The sequence below is a fragment of the Rattus norvegicus genome, chromosome 5, assembly GCF_036323735.1.
Source record: "Rattus norvegicus strain BN/NHsdMcwi chromosome 5, GRCr8, whole genome shotgun sequence".
NCBI lineage: Eukaryota > Metazoa > Chordata > Mammalia > Rodentia > Muridae > Rattus > Rattus norvegicus.
The window spans coordinates 147,219,356-147,246,560 of record NC_086023.1 but is presented as its reverse complement, the minus strand read 5'-3'; the positions used below and the strand labels follow the sequence as shown (position 1 = coordinate 147,246,560).

Genomic DNA, 27,205 nt, shown 5'->3' with positions numbered 1-27,205 from the left:
ACCCGGATATGTGCGCGAATCAGCCTGTGACGCTAGAGACGGCGTGTGGGGCCCTGTTGCGCATGCCTAGGATCGGCGCTGCCTGAAGACTCACCGCGCAAGCGCACGCGTGCGGGTGACGCACAGCGCTGGGCGGTTAGCGGCAAGATGGATCCCGATCTCTTCCTTCGAAAGGTGTCTACGTTGCAGGTCGGGATGGAGTTGCGAGTGGTCCTGGGGTCAGGGGCTGGACCTCCCGGCGAGATGCAGCTGTCACACACCGTCCCTTACCCGCACGCCCTCTGCACTGCACTGTAGAATGCGAAGCTGTGGCGGGGCTAGGGAAGATAAAAGGACCTTAAATCGAGAATGAGGGTCCAGCTCAGCATCTTCTCTTCACTTCCCAGAGCTCCAAAACATAGTCGCCTAACCCTTCCCCATCTCCGTGTTCTCTCTGGCAGCCCCAGGATGCAAAGATCTCTCCCTTTGGGCTCAAGAGTCCGAGTGTTTGCCCAGTACGTGCAAGGCCCTGGGCTTGATTCCCCACCTGTCAACAACCACAAAACAAGAGTACTAGCCAAGATCACCCATTAAAAATGTTAAGAGGTATCTTTGCACTCGTTCTCTACATTAGGCCGGCTTCCGGGGCTTCTTGGTCCGACGTCAATTCCAGAGCCTTCGAGCTGAGTATGAGGCAATTGTAGAGGAGATTGAGGGTGACGTCCGCACACTTCGGTGGACTGGGGGCTGGATTCCCAAGCCCATATTTCTCCCAGAGGTACTACACTCCGCAGCGGGAAAGGAAAGGAGAACCTGCTGTAGGGTTCTGGGGAATGGTGGGACTCCCCACTTTGAAGGTTTGTTTTTGTTTTTTTTTATGTGAGGGTGTCCTGCCTGTTGTTTGCACACTGTATGCCTGGCACTTCCAGAGGTCAGAAGAGGACATTAGACCCTCTGGAACTGGAATTATAACTGTGAACCACCATATGGGTGCTAGGGACTGAAACTGGGTCCCCTGAAAGAACAAGTTTTAACTGCTGAGCCATCTCTCCAACAAGCTCCAAAAGTCTGCAGACACAGAGCCTTACTAGGTAGCCGTGACTGGCCTTGAACTCAATGAGTTTTCCTGCCTCAGCCTTCCCAGGTGCTTGTATTAAAGATGTGTGTGCTGCTACCCAGACAGAAACTCATTTTTTTCTGCCAAGAGCCTCAGTAGTCACTGTTAGCATTCTGTCCAAGCTTCCCCCCACAGCTACCTGGCCAACAGACAGGTATGTGCTCCCCCCACCACACACAGCCACACTCACTGTAAAAGGGGCTGCTTGCCCCCTCCTCACTCTCGTGTGTGTGTGTGTGTGTGTGTGTGTGTGTGTGTGTGTGTGTGTGTGTGTGTGTATGTTTTGTGAAAAGCATGTGCTTAGAAATCTGACAACCCAGCTCCGAAAAAAAGGATAAAAAAAAAAAAAAATCTGACAACCCTATATTTGAATGCTGCTTTTCCATGCCTATGCACAGGGCAGCTTTTTTTTTTTTTTTTTTTTTTTTTTTTTTTTTTTTTTTTTTTTTTTTTAAGATTAGTTATATGAGCACACTGTTGCTGTCTTCAGACACATCAGAAGAGGGTGTCAGATCCCATTACAGATGGTTGTGAGCCACCGTGTGGTTGCTGGGAATTGAACTCAGGACCTCTGGAAGAGCAGTCAGTGCTCTTAACCGCTGAGCCATCTCTCCAGTCCGCCTCCTCACTCTCTTGCTCTTCCCCCTTCTTTTTTTTTTTTTTTTAAGATTTATTCATTTATTATATATAAGTACACTGTAGCTGTCTTCAGATACACCAGAAGAGGGAATCGGATCTCTTTACAGATGGTTGTGAGCCACCATGTGGTTGCTGGGAATTGAACTCATGACCTCTGGAAGAGCAGTCGGGTGCTCTTAACCACTGAGCCATCTCTCCAGCCCGCTCTTCCCCCTTCTTGCTCCCACTCTCTCTCCAGGTGCTCATGGCTGGCCTCTGCTTCTCTACTCACTCCCTTTCTCTGCTTCGATGACCCTCTTAACTCCCTCCCTATACCCTGAATAAACTCTATTCTGTACTATACCAACATGTGGCTGGATCCTCGGGAGGAAGGGATGGCTCAGCCTGGGCCTACACTGAGGCACCCCCTTCCCCGACTCCTGACTACACCTTCGTAGGACATATCGCCCCTCTCTTTATAAACACATCAGCCATTGGAAGAGAAAGCAGGTTTACTTCCTCACACCCCAATCCCTGATCCTACCCACTTCCCCATTAGACTATGGTTTCCAGACACCGGTGGTGGTGATGGTGGTGGTGGTGGTGGTGGTGGTGGTGGTGGTGGTGGTGGTGGTGGTGGTGGTGGTGGTGGTGTTAGCCCTGCAATTCTCACACTTCTCTAAATTCTCATAAGGCAAAATCTCATCGATCCTGGAAAATAGAGAAAATACCAAACCCAGAGCAGAAACTATCGAGCCATTCCCCACATAAAGACTCTGAAAAAGAACTCCTCTGGGAGGAGATGGTGCTGAGGAAGACAGATAAAAACCCAGCAGAGCCAGGAAGTCTTTGCAGAGGTGACAGCGCCTGGCCACAGGCTGAGCCGGGCAGGAAAGCCAGCCAGGGGAACAGTAGAGACCCCTCCATCTCCAAGGTGCAAAGTGCAGGTATGGATCCAGCTAGATCAGGGCAAGCCCCGACCTCCTCTGGGTCCTAGCCTCCCACGAACCACAAAAGGATTCAGTCGCAACCCTCCCCACCTCTTCTCTGTCTGAGAGTGTGAAGGGTATCTAGGGCTAGCCCAGTTCCCAGTGTCTAAGGATGTCTCTTCCTCATTGAAGTCACAGATCTAGGATTGTCCCAGACACAACAGGAACTCCAGGAGCAGCGCAACCACTTGGCCATGGAGCTGCTGTGGCTACAGCAGGCCATTAACAGTCGGAAGGAGGTAGGACTGACTGAGAGCCCTCTCTGAACTCAAGGGTGGGGAGGGGCCTTTTGCTGTGCCTGAGCAAGCCTGCCTCTGATCTTCCCTAACAGTACCTGATTCTCAAGCAAACACTGCGATCCCCAGAAGCAAGCCAGATCAGAGACAAGCCTACTAAGATGTGCCTGAAGCACAGGGGACAGGCCTATGAGGAGACCTGGTTGCAATCAAGCTGTGTTCTGGACAACCAATCCTATAGAGACGGGGTCATAGGAGAGCCACATCATGCAGAGGATTCCTGCCACAGGGGCACATTGCAGCCGCAGAAACCCCCAGACAGTATGACCAGTACAAGCAAAGCCACTGCTGGGGCTAAAGGCGGGGAACTCTATCGGAACTCTGGTTCACAGCTGCCTACAGCATTAGAGAGCCAGGCTGGAGGGGTCAGGGTCACCAAAGGGCCAGACCGTGGAGGACAGCCCTTTAATGAAACCTCCCGACAGCAGCTGAAACTCCTAGAAGATCAGACTCTTAGGGACCTCAAATTGAGGAGTTCTTATTCTGGAAAGGTCGAAACACAGCTGCCCACTCTCAGTGAAAATCTAAATATTGAGGACAGATATTCCAGAAAGCCAAGCTACAAAGAGGCTGACTGGCCAGAGCGCCGGGCCCTATGATCTGAGTATCTCAGAAGGCCGCAGGATTTGGGATGAGACCTTGGCAGGGCAGGAACATGGTAGCCTGGATCTCACAGAGACCAAACCACCCAAGAGCCAGCCCCTAGTGCTAGGGCTTCCAGCCATGGGTCTGCAGTGAGCTTAGTGCAGAAGGATGGGAGAGCACGGACTCTGCAGTGGAAATGAAAAGCACTGGAGAACTTGTCTTCCACAAGACAGGCCTGGGGGAAGGGCAGAAAACGGAAAGCAGGACCAGCAGGCAACCTGGGGACCCAGGAAAGGAAGGGGGTGCTATGAAAAATGATATGGAAGCAGGCCCTTGTCCTGCCTCCCTGGCCCCACATCTGCCTTTGGTAGCTGTCTGGCTAAGAGAAGCTGCAGGGCTGAGCTGGTACAGTAGGAGAGAGAAGGACGACACGCCCTTTTCTCTTCTGCCTGTGACTTAAACCAAATTTTGTGGATTGATGTCTACTTGCAGGCACAAAATATGGCAGTGAAAAAGGCAAGCGGGCTGAGAATTTGAGAGGCGGGACAGAGTAAGGAGGAGGAGAGAAGGATGACCCAGATCCGGTGGCTTTAAATAGCCACAGGTGGCTATGAACCTTATATGGGATGGGTAATTACAGGACAATTTGTCTTATCTAGGTGGGCAGTTTGTCAATTTCAGTTAGCCCTGAGTTTATTGTGTGGACGTTTTGTGGGGTGAGAATTTACTGATATAAATTTGATTGATAAATTACAAGCCTCTAGAGTTTTGATTTTGCTGGGTTACTGGGAATTGTGACTATAACCACAAGGGGCATGGGGCTAGCGTGACAGTGACCTGCCAAGGGAACTTAGCGAGTTGGGTGGAGACAGTTCAAGAGCTCTAGGCCAGAGAGTCTGTCAAGTCTGGCAGGCCAAGATGAGAGGATGCTGCTGGTGCCATATGGCCTTCCGTGCTGGTGCTAGCCTGAGACAGTTCCTTTTTTTATTACCTGCTACAAAATTTCACCTTCTCTTGGGGATGGTAGGGTGAGAGGACCATGGAGAATAAGTTTTTCTTGAGGGTCTGGAGAGATGGCTCAGCGGTTAAGAGCACTGACTGCTCTTCCAGAGGTCCTGAGTTCAATTCCCAGCAACCACATGGTGGCTCACAACCATCTGAAAGATTGGATGCCCTCTTCTGGTGTGTCTGAAGACAGCTACATTGTACGTACATATATATATATATAGAGAGAGATATAGATATAGATATATACAATCTTTTGAAGAAAAAAGAGTTCAGAGTTTCTCACTGGGCCTTCTTGCCAACCCCACGTAAATTTTGTTCCATCAGTGGTGCTGAGTCTGTAAATTGCCCACTCAGTGAGGCTTCCGTTGGCTGCTATTAACGGACCCCAGTCCACATACCATACCTTGATGCTTTCCTTAGTTACCTGCATGTCAGAACAGGCTTTGGGGAAGTTTTGAGCCTGTCTCCTTTTATCTCCTGCCTCTGACCAGGACAGATTCTGGGCCATCTGATTCACCTCCCACTGACATGGGAGTGTCATCCCCAGAACCAGCTAGCAACAATGCCAAGGGAACTAGCCATCCTCCTTGGGTAACAGGCTCCAGGCTGGTTGCTCTTGGTCTCAGTTGTTTAAAGGAGCCCAAACCTTGGACAAGATGGACATCTCTCTCTCACTGAGCCCGAGCTCTTCCTTTCATAATGGCGTCAGACCAGGCTGAACAAGGGCTAGAGTTTTTCACTGCAAAGTCAGTGAAAAAGTGATCACACCTGTCCTGCTATGAGGCCCATCTGAGACCCTGAATTCAGGGAAATGCTCCCATCCAAGGTGCTTGCAGCCTTCCTGGATAAGAGGGCAGAACTCCACCTTTGGCACATCTCCCAGCCCTGGCTTAGTTGCTTGGCAACAGCTCTGTGTCTGAGAGTGAGGATACACTATGGCAGCCAAGAGGATACTGGTGTATCGAAATGGGGACCCCTTCTTTCCAGGCCACCAGCTGGTGGTGACCCAACGCCGCTACCCCACCATGGAGGCTTTCCTTTATGAGGTGACATCAGCTGTGCAAGCCCCACTGGCTGTACGTGCCCTCTACACACTTAGTGATGGCCACCCTGTCACCAACCTGGCTGACTTACAGAACGGAGGGCAGTATGTGGCTGCTGGCTTCGAACGATTCCACAAGATCCAGTGAGTGGGTGGGGGCTGGCTTGAGCGTCTGGGGAGGGCGGTGGGATTAACAGTGCATCTAGTACTTCAGGTCAACAGGCTAATATTTTTCCAAAGCCTGGGGAGAGACTGTACACTACCAGAGTGCAGAAGCACACTGAGAAACTGGCCAGAGGCTATGTAAGCAAACAGATTGAGCTGTAACTCAGAGTTAAGTTCTGTTACCAAGGTGTATGTCCATCACAACCAGGACAAGCCTACGGGCAGAATTCTGTAAATTGGATGTCTTTCTGAAAGCTGTTTTTGTTGAGTAATTTAGTTTTTAAAGCCAGGCAGTGGGAGGCACACACCTTTTATACCAGTACTCAGGAGGCAGAGGCAGTTGGATCTCTGTGTTGGAGGGCAGCCTGGTCTACAGAGTGCATTCCAAGACAGTCAGGGATAGACAAAGAAACCCTGTCTCTCAAACCCCTCTCCCCCCAATTTTTTTTTTTGGCTCTTTTTTTCGGAGCTGGGGACCGAACCCAGGGCCTTGCGCTTCCTAGGCAAGCGCTCTACCACTGAGCTAAATCCCCAACCCCCCAAATTTGTTTTAAGACAGGGTCTCACCATATGGCATCTGTTGGCTCGGAACTCACTCTATAGATCAGGCTGGCCTCCAACTCCCTGCCTCTGCCTCCCAAGTGCTGAATCAACTCATCCTCAGGAAGAGCGAGCAGGGAGTGCTCTTGTGTGTGTGTGTGTGTGTGTGTGTGTGTGTGTGTGTGTGTGTGTGTGTGTGTGTCGGGATACCTCGCCAGAGTTAGTTCTTTTCTTTCTCCATGTAGGCTCGGAGGTCAGGCTTGGCAGTAAGTGGCTTGGTCTCTCCAACCCTGAGAGCTGCTGCAATCCCACCGTCACTGATGAGCTCACTACTCAGTGTCCGAAGCTCCTGTTAGATTGGTCCATCCCTGCGAGATGACACTGTCTTCCAAAGTGGAAGAGCAGTGAGATGAGAGCTCCCAACTCAGCCCTACCTTCCATACCTGCTCCGAGAGCTCAGTGGAGTAGTTTACTAGAGGGAAGGAACAAGGTGTCTGGACTTAGTCACCTTCTGTGTAAACCTGTACAAGTCATCGCTTTGACTATCATACAAAGTGAAAATAAAATCAGCCCATGAACCGGGGAATTTCTGGGCTATAGTAAGATACTTCATGCTTGGGGGCTGAAGAGATGGTTCAGCGGTTAAGAGCACTGACTGCTCTTCCAGAGGTCCTGAGTTCAATTCCCAGCAACCACATGGTGGCTCACAACCATCTGTAATGAGATCCGATGCCCTCTTCTGGTGTGTCTGAAGATAGCTACAGTGTGCCTATATATAAAATAAATGAATAAAAAAAAAAAAGATACTTCATGCTTGCCTTTGGTCTTCAACAATGGTGTACCTAATATCTACCTGGATTACTCAGTACTCAGGGATCCTAAGTCATCCACATTCCTAGCTCAAAAAGAGAGTGCTCCAGTGAGGAGGGATGTTTAGGGTGCTGGGCAGCTACTGGAAGATTGCCTCATGCCACAGAGGATGGTCCTCGTCTAACGGAGGCTTTGAGATGCTTGGCTGCATCAGGAAGGAAGTGTGAACAGATGATTGGTGTGGGAGGGGTAGGAGAACAAATTTAAGAATTTGGAGCCAGGCCAGTAACGACTGTAGGCCCATAATCCTCGCACATAGAACACAGAGGTGGGAGGGTCCGAAGTTGAAGATCATCTTTCATTATACTCTGTGCAGAGGCTAGCCTGGGGAAACTCCATCCTCCCATCTGCCTAGCCTGGATCTCACTAGGTAGATCAGGCTGATCTCAAACTCAAGATCCCACTGCCACTGCCTCTGGAGTGCTAGAATAGTTTTGTTTTGAGACAGGCTTTATCTGTATAACCCTGGCTGTCCTGAATCTCACGCTGTGGACCATGCTGGCCTTGAACATAGAGATCCACCTGCCTCTGCCTCCCAAGATCTGGGATTAAAGGTGTGTGCCACCAATGCCCAGCCAGAGAAGTGCTAGAATTAAAGGTATGTACCACCATACCCATCTCAAAGTAGTCAAGGGAAAGGGCAACCCACAGAATTGTCTCCTCAGACCTGCCATGGTGCTAAGAATCTCAGTTGTAATGGGCATAAACCTACCTGGTCAAGGTTCACACTTCCTTAAGGTGACCTGGGACCTATCTGTCCTTTCAGCTATTTGCCTCCTGGAAGGAAATACCCAGGTGGGAAGAACAGGCAACAACATGTAAGTCCTGGGGGTGGGGACTGTCTGTAGCCTCTTTTGTCCCATCCCTCCTGGGACTGCTCCACTTTTGAGAAAGGTCCTGGAAGCAGCAAGAGTTGTTGGTTTCAGGGAGCACATCACGCTTGCTCTAGACCCTGCTGCTATCCTGGGACATAGGATTGAGGACATTACCTCTGGCTCAGTCCCAGCCTTTGACCTAATCTCCAGGCCATGGTCCCCAAAGGAATAAGTAAATGGTGACATCCAAGGGCAAAGGACAGGAGTTATGTGGCCCAGGAAACACAGATGCTCCTTTCAGGAAGGTGTGACCAGATTCACCCTGCTCTCTCGCTTGCCTTCACAAGTTTGGGTCCTGTCTGCTCACCCCATGGTTAGAACTAACCAGTCCCAGCAAGCCCTGAACTTCTGACTTGAAGACCTGCCTTGGTTTCAGGAGTCTCCCATATCTCAGCGCCCATGTGATGGGGCCTTTGGACAGTGGTTGCCAGCAGACACCCTCTGCTATATCCAGTGAGTGCCAACCTCGGGAGTGGGGAATACGGATTTGTGACTCCCTGAGGCCAAGAAGACAGGAGTGGGGTTTTGTTTCTTCCTATCACAAGTGGGAAGATTAAAAACCCAACATGTCGGTGGTTCTTGGACCACTTGGTTCTTGCACTCCCTTTCACAGAGGGACTCTTGGAGACCCTTGCCCTTATTGTTCTTTGTCTCAGTGTGTTCAGGAACGGGGACCTGCTAAGTCCCCCCTTTAGTCTGAAGCTGTCCCAGACTGCCATCCAGGACTGGGAAGTGGTCTTGAAGCTACTGAATGAGAAGGCTACGGTACAGAGTGGGACTGTACACAAGTGAGTACGGAGACAAGGGAGAATGCACCCCCTCCAAGGCGCAACACTGTTTTAGCTGCTCCCCAGGATGAAACAGCCATGGGAAGGTGTGTTCTCTCCAGCTGGACTTCCTCCTGTGCCCTAGAGGAGGGGTTCCCTAACCCAGCCCTCCAGTCAGGGCAGAACCTAAGTTAACTGTTGCCCTGAGGACCAGAGTCAGAAGGTCCTCTGATGGAGCTTAGTGCCTACTCAGAGGGTAGGAAGCAGTCTCTTACCCACCATCTCTTTTACCTCTTCTCCCAGACTCTGCACCCTCGAGGGGCTCCCACTGTCCACAGGGACTGCTCTGGTGAATGGCCACTACTATGTGGCCGTTGGAGAAGAAGAGTTCAAAGCCCTCCCATATATGGAGCTGCTGGTGCCCAGCCCCTCTCTGTCCAGGGGCTGCTGGTAGGTTTGTTTGAGGTGAAGGGTCACAGGTCACAGGAAGTGCCCTCTGGCCTGGAAGCTATGGTTGTGTTCCCCTCTACTCACCCCTAACCTTCCTTTCCCTGCAGGTGTCCTCCAGGCCTTAAGTACAAAGCCCACAGGCAGAGGGTAGGTGTCAAGGGGGAACACCTGCATGCGTGAAGGGGAGTGGCTGGTTGAGGACACCAACCTCACCCCATGCATCTGCTCAGCAAGCCCTGAGTCTGATTCTTCCTCCCTCCCCTGACTTTCTCAGGGGTGGGAACTGAAGTTCTCAAGCATAAGCAAAAAGACTCATTCAGGGGGACAGTTACAGAGTGACACATGCCTCTCACTAGGTTAGATGTTGGAACTGGCTACTTGGCATAGCAGGGCTCAACCTTCTGCTTACCCTCCTATTCCAGGCCTGTTCTTCCAGATGAGCCAGTGAGCCTGTGGCCCAAGAGCAGAAAGCGGCCTGGTTTCACTGGGCATCTCTGAATGCCAGTGTGGACTGAGCTGTCCCTGGAGAGGCAGCCTGAGAGGAATGCAGGAATGCAGGCAGGCAGGCAGGATATGGAGAAAGCACATGGCCTCTCCCAAGCTTGCACAGCAGCAGGGCACACTGAAGCATTGACTGGGGAGCGGGAAAGGGGAGAACAGTCAGCATATGAAACTCTAACCTTGTCCCATCTGTAGGTCCAGGGCCACAAGGCCCAGGCAGCCCAGCCTTCTCCAAAGGAGTCCAGAGAAACTAAGCCATCCGTTTTCTATGCCAGATCCCAGCAGTCCCTTCAGCCATGGAGCAAGCTCCCTCCTCTCTCATTTGCATCAGGTTAGGGGGCCCTGGGGCTGGCCCTTTGCTGCACTACACCTGTGCTTACACATGCTAGGAAGCACCCAGATCAGTCCCCTCTGATGTGACAGGATGGTGGCCCTTGCTGCTGCTGGGTGCTTCAGCAGTTATGTGCCACCCCTCTACCTGAATGTCCCTTGCTTCTTTTACTGATGTCCCGTATTCACTGTTATGTGCGCATGGGCACATGCATGCCATGGCCCAGTGGAGGTCAGAGGACAACTCTGTGGAGTCAGTTCTCTCCTCCTCTGAGGCACTGGAGAATGTGGACATGGCTCAGGGGAACCAACTGGTGTAGCAGGGGAAGGCACAGAAGGCTGAGGGCCCTACAACCTGCCAATGTCTCAGCTGTCTCAGCCAATGCTGCCTCTTTGTAGGAGTTAAGGGAGTCTATGGGGCTCCGTACCCGAGGAAGGAGACAGCTGGGGCTCAGGAAGTAGATGAGGATGAAAACACCTGCAGAGAGGAACCTGTGGATCAGGTAAGCCCATCACATTGTCACCAGAAAGTCTTCAGATGGGCAGAGGTCTAAGCTAAAGTCTAGGCTCCAAGGCACATCTTCCTGATGACTGAGATCTAAATCTGAAAGCCCAGCTTGGCTTCCTGTTTCCCTTGTGGGACGTCCTAATTCCCAGTAGGCTCCTTTCGTGGGTTGGGAACCTCTGGCAGTTGATGAAAACTGGGCATACACATAGCTCAGAATGTCTCCACACATCCACCAGAGGGCAGCAGAGACAGTAGAAGAGGCTTTGTCTGCGCAACACCAGCCTGGGCCTGAAGCTGTAGCCCCAACCTCCACCCATACTCCACCATCTTAAGTGCTGGGAGCTTCAGATAGAAACTTCGGACAACCACTCCCAGTCACCTCTAGTCCCCAGCCCTCAGCAATGTGTTCTGGAGAAGCCACACCTCCTGGGCTCACAGTAGGTGTGGCCTCCTCACCCCTCCTCAGTCACAGGCGAGCAAGTTCTATGGAAGCTACTTCCTTATGTGACCCCTGCTCAGGAGCAGGCTCATTACAATAAAATATTTGCTAAGCTTTGTTTGTTGTACGTTTATTGAGAGCTGCTACTGGCCAGATGTTTGCTGCAGCTAGGTGCTGCTTGGCCACAGCAGTCTACTTACTTGAGGGGCCGGCAGTTGAGCATTTTACCCAGGGCCAGCTTGGTTTTCTTCCAGCTGACACTCTGACGTAACCCCTCTCCCTGAATCCCACCTTCAGTCAGCCAAAGCACTGTAAGGGAGCTTGGAGGCTCCCAGACACTCCTGGTTGAGACTGCAGCAGCCCTTCCCACGTAGGAGGCGCTGTGTGGATGCGGACAGTCTAGAGCAGGTCAGGTAATGCAGGCTGGGTAACAGCTGCCTGCGGTGGCAGCAGGAGGACAAGATGGCTGCTGGGGCAGAGGCAGCTGAGGGTGGCTGTACAGTCTCCAGTGCTAAATACTTTGAATGTTTTTTTTTCTTTTTGGTTTTCAAGACAGGATTTCTCTACGTAGCCCTAGCTGTCCTGGAACTCACTCTGTAAACAGGTTAGCCTGCCTGCCTCTGCCTCCTGAGTGGGGGGATTAAAGGAGTGCTCCACCATGCCTGGCCCCAGTGCTCAATCTCCACAGTGGACCCCACTGAAGGTTACAGAACATTCATGCCTGGCCCCAGTGCTGTCCTCTTGGATTTCTGTGGCGCCGTGGCTATTCTGGAAAGGCACTCTGGACAGTGCATTTCTTATTGTCAGCCGAGGTAGATGTGATCTGAGGTGAGAGAGGCGAGCTGGCCTATCACACGGCCTGCACCTCAGTGCCTAGCACTGTCGGCTGAGCGCAGTGGAGCTGAGGGTCAGGGCTGGCCCTGGGTCTTGATCACCGAGCTTGAGACGCACAGTGTGACCCCTGCGATGGCGAGCACCATGCCAGCCGCGGCTCCTGAGGTAAAGACAACGTCACGGGGCCAGGTCAGCGGGCCGAGGAAGAGGCCCAGATGGTGACCCCGGGTCCTGGTTCCATCCCAGCCTCTGCCCCCACATTGCCCAGGGAAAGGAAACATGGCCACAAGCAAGCCAGAGAGCTGTTGGAGGATGAAGGGCAAGGTAAGGGAAGACCTTCCCTCTCCCACCCGTGGGAGACAGGATCGCAGGAAATGCTCACACATGCCAAGGCCCAAGCACCATCCCCTGACCTGCAGCAGCTCAACTTACCTTTTCCACCAACATCTTCTCCAAGGACCTTCCCAACAATCAGTGTGAAGACGATGGCCAGAGAGTTACAGATAGGCACAGCTAAAGTCAGATCTGAGCAATCAGAACAAAAAAAACCCTGGATGCAAAGAATGCCTTCCCTCTTCCCTTCATCACTGTCACCACCTGTACAAAAGTAGCACAAGACAGTCACACTGACACACACAAGACAGTCACACTGACACACACAAGACAGTCACACTGACACACACAAGACAGTCACACTGACACACACAAGATAGTCACACTGACACACACAAGACAGTCACACTGACACACACAAGACAGTCACACTGACACACACAAGATAGTCACACTGACACACACAAGATAGTCACACTGACACACACAAGACAGTCACACTGACACACACAAGACAGTCACACTGACACACACAAGACAGTCACACTGACACACATTTCTAACTCAGTCACTCTGGAAGCAGAAACCGGCAGAACTCTGAGTTCAGGGCTAGCCTGGTCTACCTCAGGAGTTCCAGGACAGCTGGGGCTACATAATAACATTTTTCTTTTTTCTTTTTTTTTTTTCCCCTTTTTTCTTTTTTTCGGAGCTGGGGACTGAACCCAGGGCCTTGTGCTTGCTAAGCAAGTGCTCTACCACTGAGCCAAATCCCCAACCCCACATAGTAACATTTTGTCTTGGAAAATAATAATCATGAAGCAGATATTGGGGAACATAGCTGCAATCCCAGCCATCAGGAGGCTGAGGCAGGAAGATCTCAAGTTTGAGGTCAGCCTGGGCTACATAGCAAGACTATTAAAAAGGAGGGGACAGATACTGGGGACATACGCGGTCAGTAGAGTGCCTGCTGTGGAAGCATAGAGATCTGAGTCCGGGTCACCTCAGCACTTGTGTGAAAGTTGGGAAAGGCCACACGGTGGCCTGCAGAGGAGAGAGTGAGTCAGGTGGAGAAGGTGCTTGGGAATTGTGCAGCTGAGTGAGGTCTTTACTTACACAGGTCTCACAGAACAGAAATCCACCACTGACTATCCAAGGAGTGCAGATTATGTGTTTGATGTTTCATTACATGTCCAGGGTAACAAGTTCAGCCACAATTAGAAAATATAAATAGAACAGATTTGATTTTTATTCTTAGCCCTATAACTCCAATGTAAAGAATTTAAAGACTGGGGGTTGGGGATTTAGCTCAGTGGTAGAGGGCTTGCCTAGGAAGCGCAAGGCCCTGGGTTCGGTCCCCAGCTCCGAAAAAAAGAACCAAAAAAAAAAAAAAAAAAAAAAGAATGAGCTCACTTCTTTCCACAGAAGTGATTGGAGGCTCAGGGCTGGGGTCCAGGTTATCTGGACTCTAGCATGAACACCTGACATCCAAGGTCTGAGACCAGCTTAGCTGTTTTCCTCCTATTTTTCCCCACTAGTTTTTTATTCACTTTACATCCCTATTGCTGCCCCCTCCCCCTTTCCCTTGTCTGCTAAGAGGGAGGAGACCCACCCTGGGTATCCCTCCCAGCCGACACATCAAGTCTCTATAGGGCTGGGTGCATCCTCTCCCACTGAGGCCAGACAAGGCAGCCCAGTTAGAGGAATGGGATCCACAGCCACGAAAGAGCTTTAGGGGCAGCGCCCCCCCCATCCCCACTCCCATTGTTGAGGGGCCCCTTCCTTTCTTTCTTTAAAGATTTATGTGTATATGAGTGTGTTGCTTTTCTGCATGTGTTGTACATATGGAGGTCAGAAGAGAGTATCAGAACCTTCTGGAACAGTATGAACCATCATGTGGTGCTGGGAATTGAACTGGGGTCCTCTATAAGAATAAGTTCTCTTGGTTGGGGATTTAGCTCAGTGGTAGAGCGCTTGCCTAGGAAGCGCAAGGCCCTGGGTTCGGTCCCCAGCTCCGAAAAAAAGAACCAAAAAAAAAAAAAAAAAAAAAAAAAAGAATAAGTTCTCTTAACCATTGAGCCACCTCCCCATCCTGGTTAGATAATAAAATAAGATCTTGAGAAGTTTGGTGGTTCATACTTGTATTCCCAGCACTTAGGAGGCTAAGAGAGGAAGACAGCCAGGAGTTCAAGGCCATCCTGGGCTATATCTGAATTCTAGCCTGGGCTACAGATCATTTCAAAAACAACTGTCAGGCATGCAGGCACACAGCTTTAGTACAAGCACTCAGGAGGCAGAGAATGCGTATCTTTGTGATTTTGAGACCAGCCTGATCTATATACCAGTTCCAGGACAGCCAAGACTGCATAGAGAGAACTCACCTCTAAACAAAACAAAACAAAACAAACAAACAAACCTATACAAGAATGAGGTCTTCCCCCTCAAAGAGAATGGAGATTTCAAGGCCATAGGACAGACAAGCACTACAGGGTACAGCAGAAGGAGCACAGGAGCTAATGCTCAGCTCCCACTGTTGCACTTGCTGGGTGCTCTGTGCACTGCGATACATTTCCACAGCACTCACCATTATCATAAGGGAAACAGAGACTCTTTAAAGTCATGTTCAAAAGCTTAGGGTTTCTTTCTGTTTTGAGAGAGGCTGGTCGAGGGACGGTAAGATGGCTCAGCAGGTAAGAATACCTTCTGCCAACCTGACTTTAATCTATGGGAGCCTCACAAAGGGCCAAATGACAAAAGTTGTTTATGACCTCAACATGTGCACAGGTATACCACTGCACTCACACACGTACACACGTAAGAAATATTAAACATCGTAAGGATCCAGAGCGATGGCACAGAGTAACAGCCCTTGCTGGGTTTGTTTCTCACACCCACATGTCGAGCCACAACTCTCATAACTCTCTCTGAGATCTGAAACCCTTTTCTCACCTCTGTGGGAACCAAACACGTACCTGGTGCACATGTAGGCAAAGTACTCACACACAAAATAATCTAAAAAGGTTGTTAAAATGCAATTTGCTCAAACCTCTTCTTTTCTTGAGGCAAACTTCTCATGTAGCCCAAGGTAACTTCAAACTCTGTGTGGCTGAGGCTGACCCTGAGCTCCAGAGCCTCACGTTTTCACTTCCTGTGCCCTGGGATTACAGGCATGCACCACAATGCCTGGTGGTTCCAATTTTAATCAACACCCTAAATTCGATCCCTAACACTGAGACAAAAGCTTCATAAACAAGCTGGGCAGTGGTGGCCCGTGCTTTGGGTCCCAGATCTTGGGAAGCAGAGGCAGGCGGATCTCTAAGTTCGAGGCCAGCCTGGTCTATAAAATGAGTTCCAGGGCAGCCAGGACTATGCAGAGGAACTGCCTCAAAGTACAATCAATCAATAAATAAATAAGTTTAAAACAGGACAACTTTATAAATAGCAATGCCACCACTTGCTTATTAGTAAGTTCCACAGTCTTCCTCAGCAGGAACTGCATTAGGGCTGAGGCTTGAAACTCAGAATACCAACAATATGTGGAGGACAGAGGACGACTAACAAGAAGAGCTTCTCTCTTGACCCTGTATGTTCTAGGGATCAAAGTCTGGCCATCAGGCTTGCTGGTGGGTGTGGTTACCTGTGGAGCCCCCACCTTTGCTTTTGTAAGACAGGCTCAAGTATCCCAGGATGTTCCTACTAAACTTGTTATTAGCTGAGGGTGGCCCTAAATTCTGATCCTCCAGCCTCTGCCTCCTAAGGACTAGGATGACAGCTGTTAACCACCATGAGGGTTTTCTGGGCGCTGGGATGGCGCCCAGATCTTTGTGCATGCTGGGTGAGCACTCTGTCACATGAGCTGCATCCCAGCCTAGCAATGAAAGTCTGATGGATACCGACTCTCTCCAGCTGAATCTCAAGTATCCGCTCTAGAGGCCGCCTTACCAGGTTCTTTCCTCCTCCTGAGGCTCTTGTCTCTAGGGTAGGCAAAAACACAGAAAGGAGGACTCTTTTTGTTTTTCAAGAGCAAAAATCTAAGGGGTGGGTAGAGTTTCTTGTTAGTTTTTTGAGACAGCGTGGCCTAGAACTCACTAAGCATCCCAGGACATGCTACGTATTCCAGAATGTCCATGAACTTGTGGCTCTCTTCCTGCCTTAGCCTCTGAGTGCTGGGCTTACGGGCGTGAGGCACCAGGCCAGCTTATAACTGTTAATATGCAGCTTTAAATCCCTTTGCACTAGCACGCTGTTGGGCTTAAGGTTATGTAGAGAAATTTTAATCCAACAACATGGCTGCTTTGTTAAGGAATCACATCCAAAGACCTTCACAGTCTGTATGATCCAGCTGAAACACAGACACCCTTAGTACGCACCTTTTTTTTTTTAAAGATTTATTCATTTATTATATATAAGTACACTGTAGCTGTCTTCAGCCACACCAGAAGAGGGCATCAGATCTCTTTACAGATGGTTGTGAGCCACCATGTGGTTGCTGGGAATTGAACTCAGGACCTCTGGAAGAGCAGTTGGTGCTCTTAACCGCTGAGCTGTCTCTCCAGCCCCTTAGTATGCAATTTTGACCAATGTAGGTAAGGTTAGTTTGTAGACAAAAGCCATGAAAGTGATGTCTAATTGACAGGCAAAGTGACTAACCAGAGAAAAATATGACAGAATGAGTCAGAGACAGGATATGTCCAACTCTCACAAGAACAGACAGGACAGGGGAGAGCATGGGAGGGGGCAAGTTTTTTTTAAACTTATTTATGTATGAGCATTCTGTCTGCATAACAGGATAGCACATAAGATCCCATTACAGATGGTTGTGAGGCACCATGTGGTTGCTGGGAATTGAACTCGGGACCTCTGGAAGAACACTCAGTGCTCTTAACTGCCGAGCCTTCTCTCCAGCCCCTTTACTGGGACAGTTTTACAGAGACAGGTGACAGGTGACAAGTGAAGACAGAACAAGCCAGAGAATGAGAAGTAGCAGAAAATTAGAACAGACTGCCAGAGTTGGTTAGAGGCGTCACAGTGCTCTGAAACCCACTATATAAAGCCAAGATTCAAATAAAGGACTTACTGTAGGCCAGGCAGGTAGTGTAGAGGGGAATCAGAACATCACTTACATGGGTGTTTGGTAAACACCTATAATCCCAGCATTTAGAAGACAGATACAAAGATCACGATTTGAAAGGGGCCAGTGTGGTCACTCAGTGGTAAAGGTTCTTGCCATCAAGACTGATGAGCCCAGCTCATTACTAGAATCTCCAAGATAAAAGGAGAACCTACTCCTAAAACTTGTCCTCTGACCAAACACGCATTATAACACATGCGCACACACACATACACACACAAAATAAATCTAGTCAAAAAAATTAAAACAATCATCACACAAGCAGAAAAAGTATCAAGAAAACCCCCCCTCCCAAACAAGAGGTCAGCACTTATGAGACCACAATGAACTTTCCTTCTGCTGCTACACAAGACTGTCAGGCCAGCTTTAGTGACTGGCCTCTCACTGATCCCCCTCACTGCCCCTGTGACTCACAGAAGGACCAGAAACAGGTGCTCTCCCTCACTAATAGGTGCAAGGGGTTTCAGGTTTCCCTGAAAAATATGGCCTCCACCCCAGAGAAGACCCAAGCTAGAGACCCACCTGTTGATGCCAACGTCAAGTAGTAGAGAAGGGAACCACTCTGATTAAGGAGAAAGGGCATCAGGTACTAGAAAGAGGAGAAACCTGTCAGTGATTGCCTGCATGGGCAACAGTCTTCTCGGTTCTCCAGAGCAGTGGTTCTCAACCCTAACGCTGCAACCCTTTAATTCAGTTCCTCATGTTGTGGTGACCCCCAACCATAAAATTGTTTTCATTGTTATTTCACAACTGTAACTTTGCTACACTTATGAACGGTGATATAAATATCTGACATTTGGGATATCTGGTATTAGGCCCCTTTCCAGTTACTACTCAGTTTGAGAACCCGGGTTCTAGCTTATGCCATTCCCCCAGGGGGAGGGATGGCTACAAATGCTCAGGGAACACTCATGTGTTGGGTTTTTGTTTGTTTGTTTGTTTGTTTTCTTCTTTTTTCTTTTTTTTCGGAGCTGAGGACCGAACCCAGGGCCTTGCGCTTGCTAAGCAAGCGGTCTACCACTGAGCTAAATCCCTAACCCCACACTCATGTGTTTGAGGACTCTTTAGAGCAAAGAGAGAAACACAGTCAATGTACTCTATTGCCTTAAATATCCTCTCCCTCGTCCTGGCCAGTTCCCATCTTTCCTTGAGTGACAGTGTCACCCCTTCCAGGAAGCCCACTCCCTGTCCTCCAACTCCCATCTCTCTCAGAGTTCACACAGTACTTTATCTGTACCCCTCAGAGTGCTGCATATCTAGCTAGCTTACATCGGCAGCTATGGCTTGTAGGCAGTTCATTATAGCCTTCCTTAGGTACAACTCCAGGGCAAAGAAAGCTTCTGGAAATGCTCCAAATCGTTATATAATTGATAGGGTGACAATGACATTAAGAGCCTGGCCGTGGCAGCGCCTTTAATCCCAGCACTCGGGAGTCAGAGACAGGCTGATCCCTGAGTTCGAGGCTAGACTGTTCAGGATAGTCAGGGCTACACTGAGAAACACAGTCTCAAAAAAAAAAAAAAAAAAAAAGTCATAGATTGAACATGTACGCTGTACTAGGCCCAATGCTAAGTGTTTTGCGTCTTACCTCAATTCTTCTATCTGCCCTATACATGGGTTATCATTAAAATTTCCATTTTACGGATGATGAAACTGAGACTCACAGGGGATAAATGAGCTTCCAGGAGCTTCTAGTGAGTAGGAGGTGGGCTGAGAATCTGGCCGACCAGCGACCAAACACTCAGCGGCTCCTCCCGAGCGTACGCACCTCAGTATTCAAGAAGAGAGCCTTCATCTCCCCCACCAGCTGCCGGGCCCATGTCCGCTCATGCACCTGCTGCAAGCCGGAGGAGGCCCGCTTCAGCAGTGGCTGCGTGCCACCCCATAGTGCAGCCACCAGCACCAGAGCAAGCACCTGCCCTGAAAGCAAAGGGTCAGAAAGTCACCCCGGCCCTCTCCTGCTTCCTCCAGCCCGGCTGACCGGCTCCATCTCCCTCCCGCGCTCTCCGCGCCGGGCAGCGATAGGTCGGGAGGACCGGCCGGCAAAACGGCGGAAGTGAGACCGGGAGACCAGGGTGCGTGGTTTAGCATTCCTGCGATTCAGGGATGCCAGGGGAGTGAGAAGAGATTCTCCGAGTTGGAGAGTCGGAGCCCGCAGAGGGGCGGGGCCAGCTACCCACCCAAGGATGCCGCCATGGAAACGCCGGGCCCTTCTACTTCCGGGAGCGAGAGGGCGGAGTCCTCACATCCGGAAGTCGCCCCAGTCTTCTTCCGGTCCTACTCACATTGCCTCTCTCCTCGCGTCACCGCCAGGATGGTGAGTTCCAGGCACGCTGTGCTGCTGTCGGGGGTCCTCAGTAGACTTGGGACAGGGTTTCAGGCACTGACACTCCGGTTCTGTCCTCACAGAAGCCCATCCTGCTTCAGGGCCATGAGCGGTCCATCACGCAAATCAAGTACAACCGCGAAGGAGACCTCCTTTTCACTGTGGCCAAAGACCCCGTGAGCGACTGCGCGAGGGCGGGAGGGCCGGGCGGGGCACCGGGGGGAGCGAGTTCGCGCCGCCGGGACAGAGGGTGAGGTGAACAAGGTTTGCTGCCGGAGGGATATTTCTCTGAAAAGCAGGGAAAACCACCCATAACCGGAGTAGGGTAGCGACAGCATTCTGCCAGGAAAATCTGGAAGATGTTGGTGGATGAAAGGAAAGAGTACCCAGGGAGAAGAAAATTAAGAGATTGAAATTTAACCCTTCTAAACTACAGTTTTCCCTTTTAGTAAAACATGGAAGCTTTTAGTAGCTCCCCCAGCAAGTGAGGTCATTCTTCTAAATAGTTTTGCACCGCACCTCATGTATGTTAGTCGCTTATATTTTAAGGTTCATAGACATGGTTTTATTGGAGCGTCACAGCTGCCCTTTGAAGAAAGCTGTTAACAGGGGTGGGGTATCTATCCAAGCTGGCCTGAACCTCTCCATCTTCCTGCCTCAGCCTCCTGGTCTTAGGAATACAAATGTGTGCTACCACGTACAGCTCCTCCCAGTGCTTTAAAAAAAAAATTATATATATTTTGTGTGTGTGTAATCATTTTATTTTATGTGTATGGGTGCTTTCCTGCATGTGTGCGTCTGGTACCTGAGAAGGCCAGAAGATCCCCTGAAACTGCAGCTACAGATTGTTGGTATCGTGTGGGTGTTGGGAATCGAACCCATGTCGTCTGGAAGAGCAGCCAGTATTCTTTAAGCTCTGAGCCATCTCTTCAGCTCTCATAGCCATTTAAAGGAAAGAAGCCCTGTATTTAAGATGACAGGGTGAGCTAGTGACAAAGCACCAGAGCCCATGCGTCCTTACTGTCATCTGTAGTCAGCTGAACAGGACCTGAAAGATTTTTTTAGGCTGGAACTCAATCTTGTCTTGGACTCCTGAATCCAGACAAAAGCGTATGAGGGTGCTGTGGCAGGCCTGGCTCTTCTGCCGCTTATGTTAGGAACGGAGGAGAACCCAGGAGCTGGTCTTTTATCAGCTCTCTAATAAATGAGCAGAAGGCTGGCTTGGCTCGAGCCTACCGAGGGTTTGAGTGCAAGCTAAGCTATTGATCTTTCCGGGATGTGACCCGTCCTGTCATTTTACTCTTTCCAGATCGTCAATGTGTGGTATTCTGTCAATGGCGAGAGGCTAGGCACCTACATGGGCCACACTGGAGCTGTGTGGTGTGTGGATGCTGACTGTATCCTTTTTGCCTGCCGTGGGTCAGCCAGCCTTGGAGATGCTGGCTTTGAGGTTGTGGCTTTGGCATGCTATGGTGGTCTAGAGAATAACACTCTCTACTCCGGGGTGCTTCATCCTGTGGGAAACTAGGACACGTTCAGGTTCTGGAATTCAAAGGTCAGGTCGCTCTGAGGTAAAAGTGAGAAAGGCTCTTTGGGACGGAACTGGGAGATGGGGGCTAGGTGAACTGTTGTCATTTTCTTTTGTATGTATGTATATGTGTATGTGTGGTGAATCTGTGTGAACAAGTGCAGGGACGAATGGAGGCCAGAAGTCAGCATCTGGTCTTGTCTTAAGTTATTTGCAACCTTTTTTTTAACATTTTTTCTTTTCCCTAAAGATTAGTTCTATCTGTACGGGAGTTTTGCCTGCATATGTGTCTGTGCACCATGTGTGTGCAGTGCCAGCCATTTTCTTTAAAATGACAGAGGGCATCAGATCCCTTAGAACAGGAGTTACAGATGGTTGGGAGCCACCGTGTGGGTGATGGGAACCTAACCTGGGTCTTCCGGAAGAGCAGCCAATGCTCTAATCAATGAGCCACCTATCCCAGCTTTGTTTGTTGGGTTGGTTTTTGGTTTTTTGTTTGTTTTTGTTTTGGTTGGTCTGTTTTCAAGACAGGGTCTCACTATGATAGTGTTGACTCTCCTAGAAATCCCTGTAGACCAGGCTGGCCTCAGAGATCCACCTGTACCTGCTTCTCAAGGAAGGATTAAAGACATGTGCCACCACTGTCTGGCTCCAACTTGTGTTTTGAGACAAAAACAACTTTTCATTGAGTCTATAGCTCCCTGATTAGCTAGAATTGGCCAGCCAGTCACTGAACTTCCTGTCTTCATCTCTCAGCACGGGAATTGCAGCCACACTAAAGTCTCTCTGTGGGTGCTGGGGATCTGAACTGAGGTTCTCAGGTTTGCACAGAGCATTTTACCTGTTAAACGTCTCCCAGCCCTAGTCATTCTTTTTTTCTGTGTCTAGAAGTGATTTGCCTGGTGTTTGTATGTATGTGTGCTTGGTGCCCTTGAAAACCACACTTGGGCATTAGATCCCCCTGGAACTGGAGTTGGGAGCCACCATGTAGCTTCTGGGATTCTAACCTGGACCCTCTGGAAGAGCAGCCAGTGCTCTAACCACTCAGCATCTCTCCAGCCCAAGTCATGTTTCTTAACATCTTTCTCAGGGGACACCAAGCATGTCCTTACTGGCTCAGCTGACAACAGCTGTCGTCTCTGGGACTGTGAAACAGGTAAACCTGGGTTATTCACTTTTTAGCAAAAGTGGCCAACGACAGTTTACCTGTCTAAGCAAAGACAGTGTACCTGTCTAAGCAAATATAATATGTTCAGGAAAACTAGAGACAAGTTCATAGGTGGTTTCTAGTCTAGAGAGTAAGAGACAACAGACAGAACAGCAAGGAACGTAGCTGGGAAAAGAAGCTTACATCAAGATAAAAAGCCATGTTCACGGAAGGCCAGAAAGGGACAGCGCGCCTCCTAGGGTGGAGATGAGTGACCCTGATGGGCTCCTCAGGGTCACTGTTCACTGAGCTGGAGCCTTCATTAGCAGGAATGTTTTATTAAGTAGAATTAATTGAAGATTTATGTATTTTATGTTTATGGATGTTTTGTCTGTGTGTACATTAGCATACCAGGAGATGGCTTTGCATCCCATAGGACCACAGTTACAGACAGCTGCGAGCTGCCATGTGGGTCCTGGGAATCGAGTGCAGGACCTCTGGAAGAGCAGCCAGCACTTTGAACTGCTACACCGTCTTTCCAGCACAACTTCTCTATTTTTAACTTTACATGTATGTGTGTGTTTAGCCTACATGTAGATCTTGTGTACTGTGTATGTACAGAGCCCATGGCATCCAAAGGAAGGCATCAGATCTGACTGGAGTTAGAGAAAGCTGTGAGCCACCTGTGGGTGCAGAGAATTAAACCCGCATCCTCTGTAAGAACAGGCTGTGCTCTTAGTCACTGAACCATCTCTCCAGTCAAGGCTTAAGATTTTTTTGTTTTGTTTTTAAATTACTGATTGATTGATTGATTGATTGATTGGTTGATTGATTGAATGATTGACTTTTTAGAAATAGGATTTCTTTATGAAGCCCTGGCTGTCCTAGAACTCACTCTGTAGACCAGGCTAGCCTTAAACTCAGAGATCTACCTGTCTCTCCCTCCAGAGTGCTAGGATTAAAGGTGTGAGCCACCACTGCCCATCTAGGATTCGGTTATTAAGAAAGAACTTGTTTAGTTAAACTTGGCCCAGTGAGGAGTTTGATGAGCAGGGAAAAGCAGCGCAATGGTGGGTTTGAGCAAGCAGAAGAGCAAACAGGAGGGTAGAGGAGGCTAAAGGAGGGGAGGGGAGGGGAGGGGCTCGCATGGGCACGCATGGGATGGCTCTGTATCATTCTGGCTGCTGAGGGATTGCTGTGCATCTGCTTCTGTGGGGGTGCTGGGGAGGAATGGAGTCTGAGGGGGAGACTTAGCATGGAACCCACTGTGCCTAGAGCCACATTAGCAGGATTCATGGGAAGCACTACTGAGAGGATAGAAGGAAGCTAAAGAGCAGCAGCGGGCAGGAGCGATGACCTGCAGTTATCAGGGAAGGATGCTGAGACTGGTGGCTGAGTGGCAGGTCCACCCTGTGCATTACCAGAGTGACACAGACTGTGCCTCTCCAGGGAAGCAGCTGGCCCTACTCAAGACCAACTCAGCCGTGCGGACCTGTGGCTTTGACTTTGGGGGCAACATCATCATGTTCTCCACAGACAAGCAGATGGGGTATCAGTGTTTTGTGAGCTTCTTTGATCTGCGGGATCCAAGCCAGATTGGTGAGGATAGGATTGGAGGGCTGAGGTGGGAGTGTGGTTTCAGATCCCCCGGCCTGACCCCTGCTGCTCTGCACAGACAGCAACGAGCCCTACATGAAGATCCCCTGTAATGATTCCAAGATCACCAGTGCTGTTTGGGGTCCCCTGGGGGAGTGCATCATCGCAGGCCACGAGAGCGGAGAGCTCAACCAGTACAGCGCCAAGGTAAGGCCGGGTGTTATCAGACATTAGGTAGTGGGAGTGTGTCACCGGACACTGAGGGACATGTAATAGTGAGCCCAGACAAGCATCTCCTGCCTCTAGAGAGTGCTATGTCCTATGGGAGGTTCTAGGAAACAGAATTAGACGCCAGCTTAAAAACAGTACGGGCACAAGTCAGGATAAGTTGACACCACAATAGAGATTTCAGCTGAGTAAGAGTAGCATTGGCCGCTCTCACAGAGATTCCAGCACCCCGGGGCAGCCCAACCCGTCCTTAATCCAGTTCAGGGGTTCTCAAACCCTCTGGCCCCTAAGCACCAGGCATGCATGTGGAAGACACATTGCATGTGTACCTGTGCCCATGTGCACACATACAAAGGCACAATACGTGTAACACATAAAATAAAAACGAATAAATCTTTAGCTTCCAGCAGGAAGATCTTCCACAGGCAACAGAAATAGAAGCAAAAATTTGGGGATGTAGCCCAGTGGAAGAACACTTACCCAGCTAAGGCCCTGACACGTTTAATCCCAGCAGTTGGGAGGCCACGGCAGGTAGATCTGAGTTTGAGATCAGCCTGGTCTACAGAGCCAGTTCCAGGCCAGCCAGGCACGCATAGTGAAACTTAGTCTCAAAAAAGAAAGGAGGGGATTGGGGATTTAGCTCAGTGGTAGAGCCCTTGCCTAGCAAGCGCATGGCCCTGGGTTCAGTCCTCAGCTCCAAAACAAAAAAAAAAAGAAAAGAAAAGAAAAAAAAAAGAAAGGAAATTGCAACTGCGCGTGGACCGACCTTAGACAGCTTGGTGGGGCTGTGCCTCACATTGAAAAAATGCAAGCCATCTGGGCCTGGAGAGATGACTTGATGGTTAAGAATACTTGCTGCTCTGGCAGAGGACCTGAGTTCTTTTCCCAGCACCCATTCGGCAGTTCACAGCTATCTGTGACTCCAGTTCTAGGGGATTCAAGGCTCTCCTCTCAGCTGTGGGCACAGACACATGTATATATACACATGCAGGCACACACCCATCCACAAAATTGTTTTAATTAAAAAGAGCCGGGGGGGGGGGGGGGTTGGGGATTTAGCTCAGTGGTAGAGCGCTTACCTAGGAAGCACAAGGCCCTGGGTTCGGTTCCCAGCTCCGAAAAAAAAGAACCAAAAAAAAAAAAGAGCCAGGGGTTGAGCTCAGTGACAGAGTACGTGGAGTCAGTCAAGCTCAGTACCAAAAGTAAGGCTTGCGGGAGGGACTAGGGGTCAGAGATTAGGTTGAGGGTAAGAAAGGTGTCAAGTCAAGTTCAGCTGGTCTTGGGCTTCTGGGGAATGGCGGCTTGGACTCGGGCACGTGGGTCTAACTGGTCCTCCCCCTCCAGTCTGGAGAGGTATTGGTGAACGTTAAGGAACACTCCCGGCAGATCAATGACATCCAGTTGTCTAGAGACATGACCATGTTTGTCACCGCATCCAAGGACAACACAGCTAAGGTGAGCTGGGTAGGGGTCTAGTCACTTGCCCTCCTGATGCATATTCAACCGGTTCGACCTGCCGGGAAAGGTGCCCATCACAGGTTCTCCCCCTCCCTCCCAGCTCTTCGACTCCACAAGTCTTGAACATCAGAAGACTTTCCGAACAGAACGTCCCGTCAACTCGGCTGCTCTCTCTCCCAACTATGACCATGTAAGAAGACCCTGTCCAGGCCTCCTGCTAAAGCGTCTAGGGTCTGGATGTTTGCCCAACAATTAGGCTGTAAGATGGGGAAAATGGTGTCAGGTAGAAAGGAACTCCTACCATGGTTACAGTGCTGACTGATTTGTGGCAGAAGGTCCTTGAAGTGGCCGCTCACCCCCTCCCTGACGATCCTCCCACTGTGTGGAGAGATGTTATAAGCAGAAAAGCAGAGGACAGGCCTGTACCTAAGTCCTGGCTGCCCTGATCTTTCTTCCCTTTAGGTGGTGCTGGGAGGTGGTCAGGAAGCCATGGATGTGACCACAACCTCCACCAGGATTGGCAAGTTTGAGGCCAGGTAAGGGGAAGGAAGCAGACTCCTGACCACTGAGGATCAAAGGGAACGTGACAGATGTCCAGTGCAGCAGGTGGGGTCATGAAATCAGCTGCACATACAGCTGGCTAAGGCGCTCGCCTCACACCAGCCTCAAGGTCATCCTTGGCTTTAGCTCAGCTCCTTGCTCTGCTGGGCTACAGGGGACCCTGTTTGTAAACAACAGCAGGGATCGTGAACCCTGGGGGCCTAGATGACATTCTCCGTATCCGGGATTCTCGACTGTTTAGTGGGACATTGCTCACCTCAGTAATGCACCTTTGTGCATGTTAAGTAAATGAATTAATATTATGAGAGCTTTAGAGCACTGCCAGCTGTGTATTGAGGCAGATGTTTGCATAGTTTTCCTTCGTAGTTTGCTTCGTCTTATGTCTCCTTTATCCTAATTCCTCTACTTTATTAATTTTGTTACATAAAATACTACCTCAGTAGTCTTCGTTTTGTAGAATGCTGCCTCGGTGCCTTTTGGAATAACTGGGTCTCCTCTACCCCCTCCCCTACCCCAGGTTCTTCCATTTGGCTTTTGAGGAAGAGTTTGGAAGAGTCAAGGGCCACTTTGGACCTATCAACAGTGTTGCCTTCCATCCCGATGGCAAGAGGTATGGCCCCACTGAGGAAACAGCCCAGCGGCCGGGGGTCTCTGCCCATTTGCTTTGTGGCTGCGCAGGCTTCCCCTCCCACAGCAGCAGCTGACTGTCGGTCTCTTTCCAGCTACAGCAGCGGTGGCGAAGACGGCTATGTCCGCATCCACTACTTCGACCCTCAGTACTTCGAGTTCGAGTTTGAGGCCTGAGGGGCTGGATCTCTCTCCACAATCGGGAAGCTGCTCACAGAAGGTTTTAGACTCTGAAGAATAAATTAGTTTGTTAAAAATAGTTCCTTGTCAGACGTTTTGTGCAGCCTGACCATTTTTCCCTCTTCACTGAGCCTCGAGTGGCTGATCATAAAGAATACTTTTATTATTGGAGTCTTCTCT

General features: G+C 49.9%; 4 protein-coding genes across 6 annotated transcripts; 3 read left to right on the top strand and 1 right to left on the bottom strand.

Moving 5' to 3' along the window:
* The first annotated feature begins 107 nt into the window (after positions 1-107).
* Positions 108-4,340, top strand: Iqcc (IQ motif containing C). Its single transcript, NM_001400931.1, has 5 exons — positions 108-189; positions 614-757; positions 2,409-2,661; positions 2,836-2,942; positions 3,035-4,340. Exons 1-5 carry the CDS (start codon positions 148-150, stop codon positions 3,596-3,598), a joined length of 1,110 nt encoding a protein of 369 aa, NP_001387860.1. The 5' UTR covers positions 108-147; the 3' UTR covers positions 3,599-4,340.
* A 444-nt stretch (positions 4,341-4,784) lies between these two features.
* Dcdc2b (doublecortin domain containing 2B) lies at positions 4,785-11,196 on the top strand. The gene is made up of 9 exons (XM_063288629.1): positions 4,785-5,778; positions 7,976-8,027; positions 8,461-8,537; positions 8,741-8,872; positions 9,155-9,301; positions 9,409-9,448; positions 9,998-10,133; positions 10,532-10,635; positions 10,877-11,196. The coding sequence occupies exons 1-9, from the start codon at positions 5,528-5,530 to the stop codon at positions 10,970-10,972; spliced, it is 1,035 nt and encodes a 344-aa protein (XP_063144699.1). The 5' UTR covers positions 4,785-5,527; the 3' UTR covers positions 10,973-11,196.
* Positions 11,194-19,674, bottom strand: Tmem234 (transmembrane protein 234). 3 transcript variants are annotated; one of them, XM_039111252.2, is made up of 5 exons: positions 19,555-19,674; positions 19,143-19,294; positions 17,897-17,963; positions 12,346-12,510; positions 11,194-12,073 (listed from the first exon to the last, which is right to left on the bottom strand). In XM_039111252.2, the coding sequence occupies exons 1-5, from the start codon at positions 19,568-19,570 to the stop codon at positions 11,988-11,990; spliced, it is 486 nt and encodes a 161-aa protein (XP_038967180.1). In that variant the 5' UTR covers positions 19,571-19,674; the 3' UTR covers positions 11,194-11,987. The 3 variants fall into 3 exon arrangements, with proteins under 3 accessions (XP_038967180.1, NP_001386121.1, XP_063144470.1); NM_001399192.1 differs by having other exon boundaries at positions 12,346-12,438; positions 19,555-19,606; XM_063288400.1 differs by lacking the exon at positions 19,555-19,674 and having other exon boundaries at positions 11,194-12,438; positions 19,143-19,277.
* On the top strand, positions 19,651-27,104 carry Eif3i (eukaryotic translation initiation factor 3, subunit I). Its single transcript, NM_001115035.1, has 11 exons — positions 19,651-19,691; positions 19,784-19,876; positions 21,010-21,097; positions 22,319-22,384; positions 23,825-23,974; positions 24,051-24,178; positions 25,544-25,654; positions 25,758-25,847; positions 26,120-26,193; positions 26,736-26,828; positions 26,941-27,104. Exons 1-11 carry the CDS (start codon positions 19,689-19,691, stop codon positions 27,020-27,022), a joined length of 978 nt encoding a protein of 325 aa, NP_001108507.1. The 5' UTR covers positions 19,651-19,688; the 3' UTR covers positions 27,023-27,104.
* The last annotated feature ends 101 nt before the right edge of the window (positions 27,105-27,205 follow it).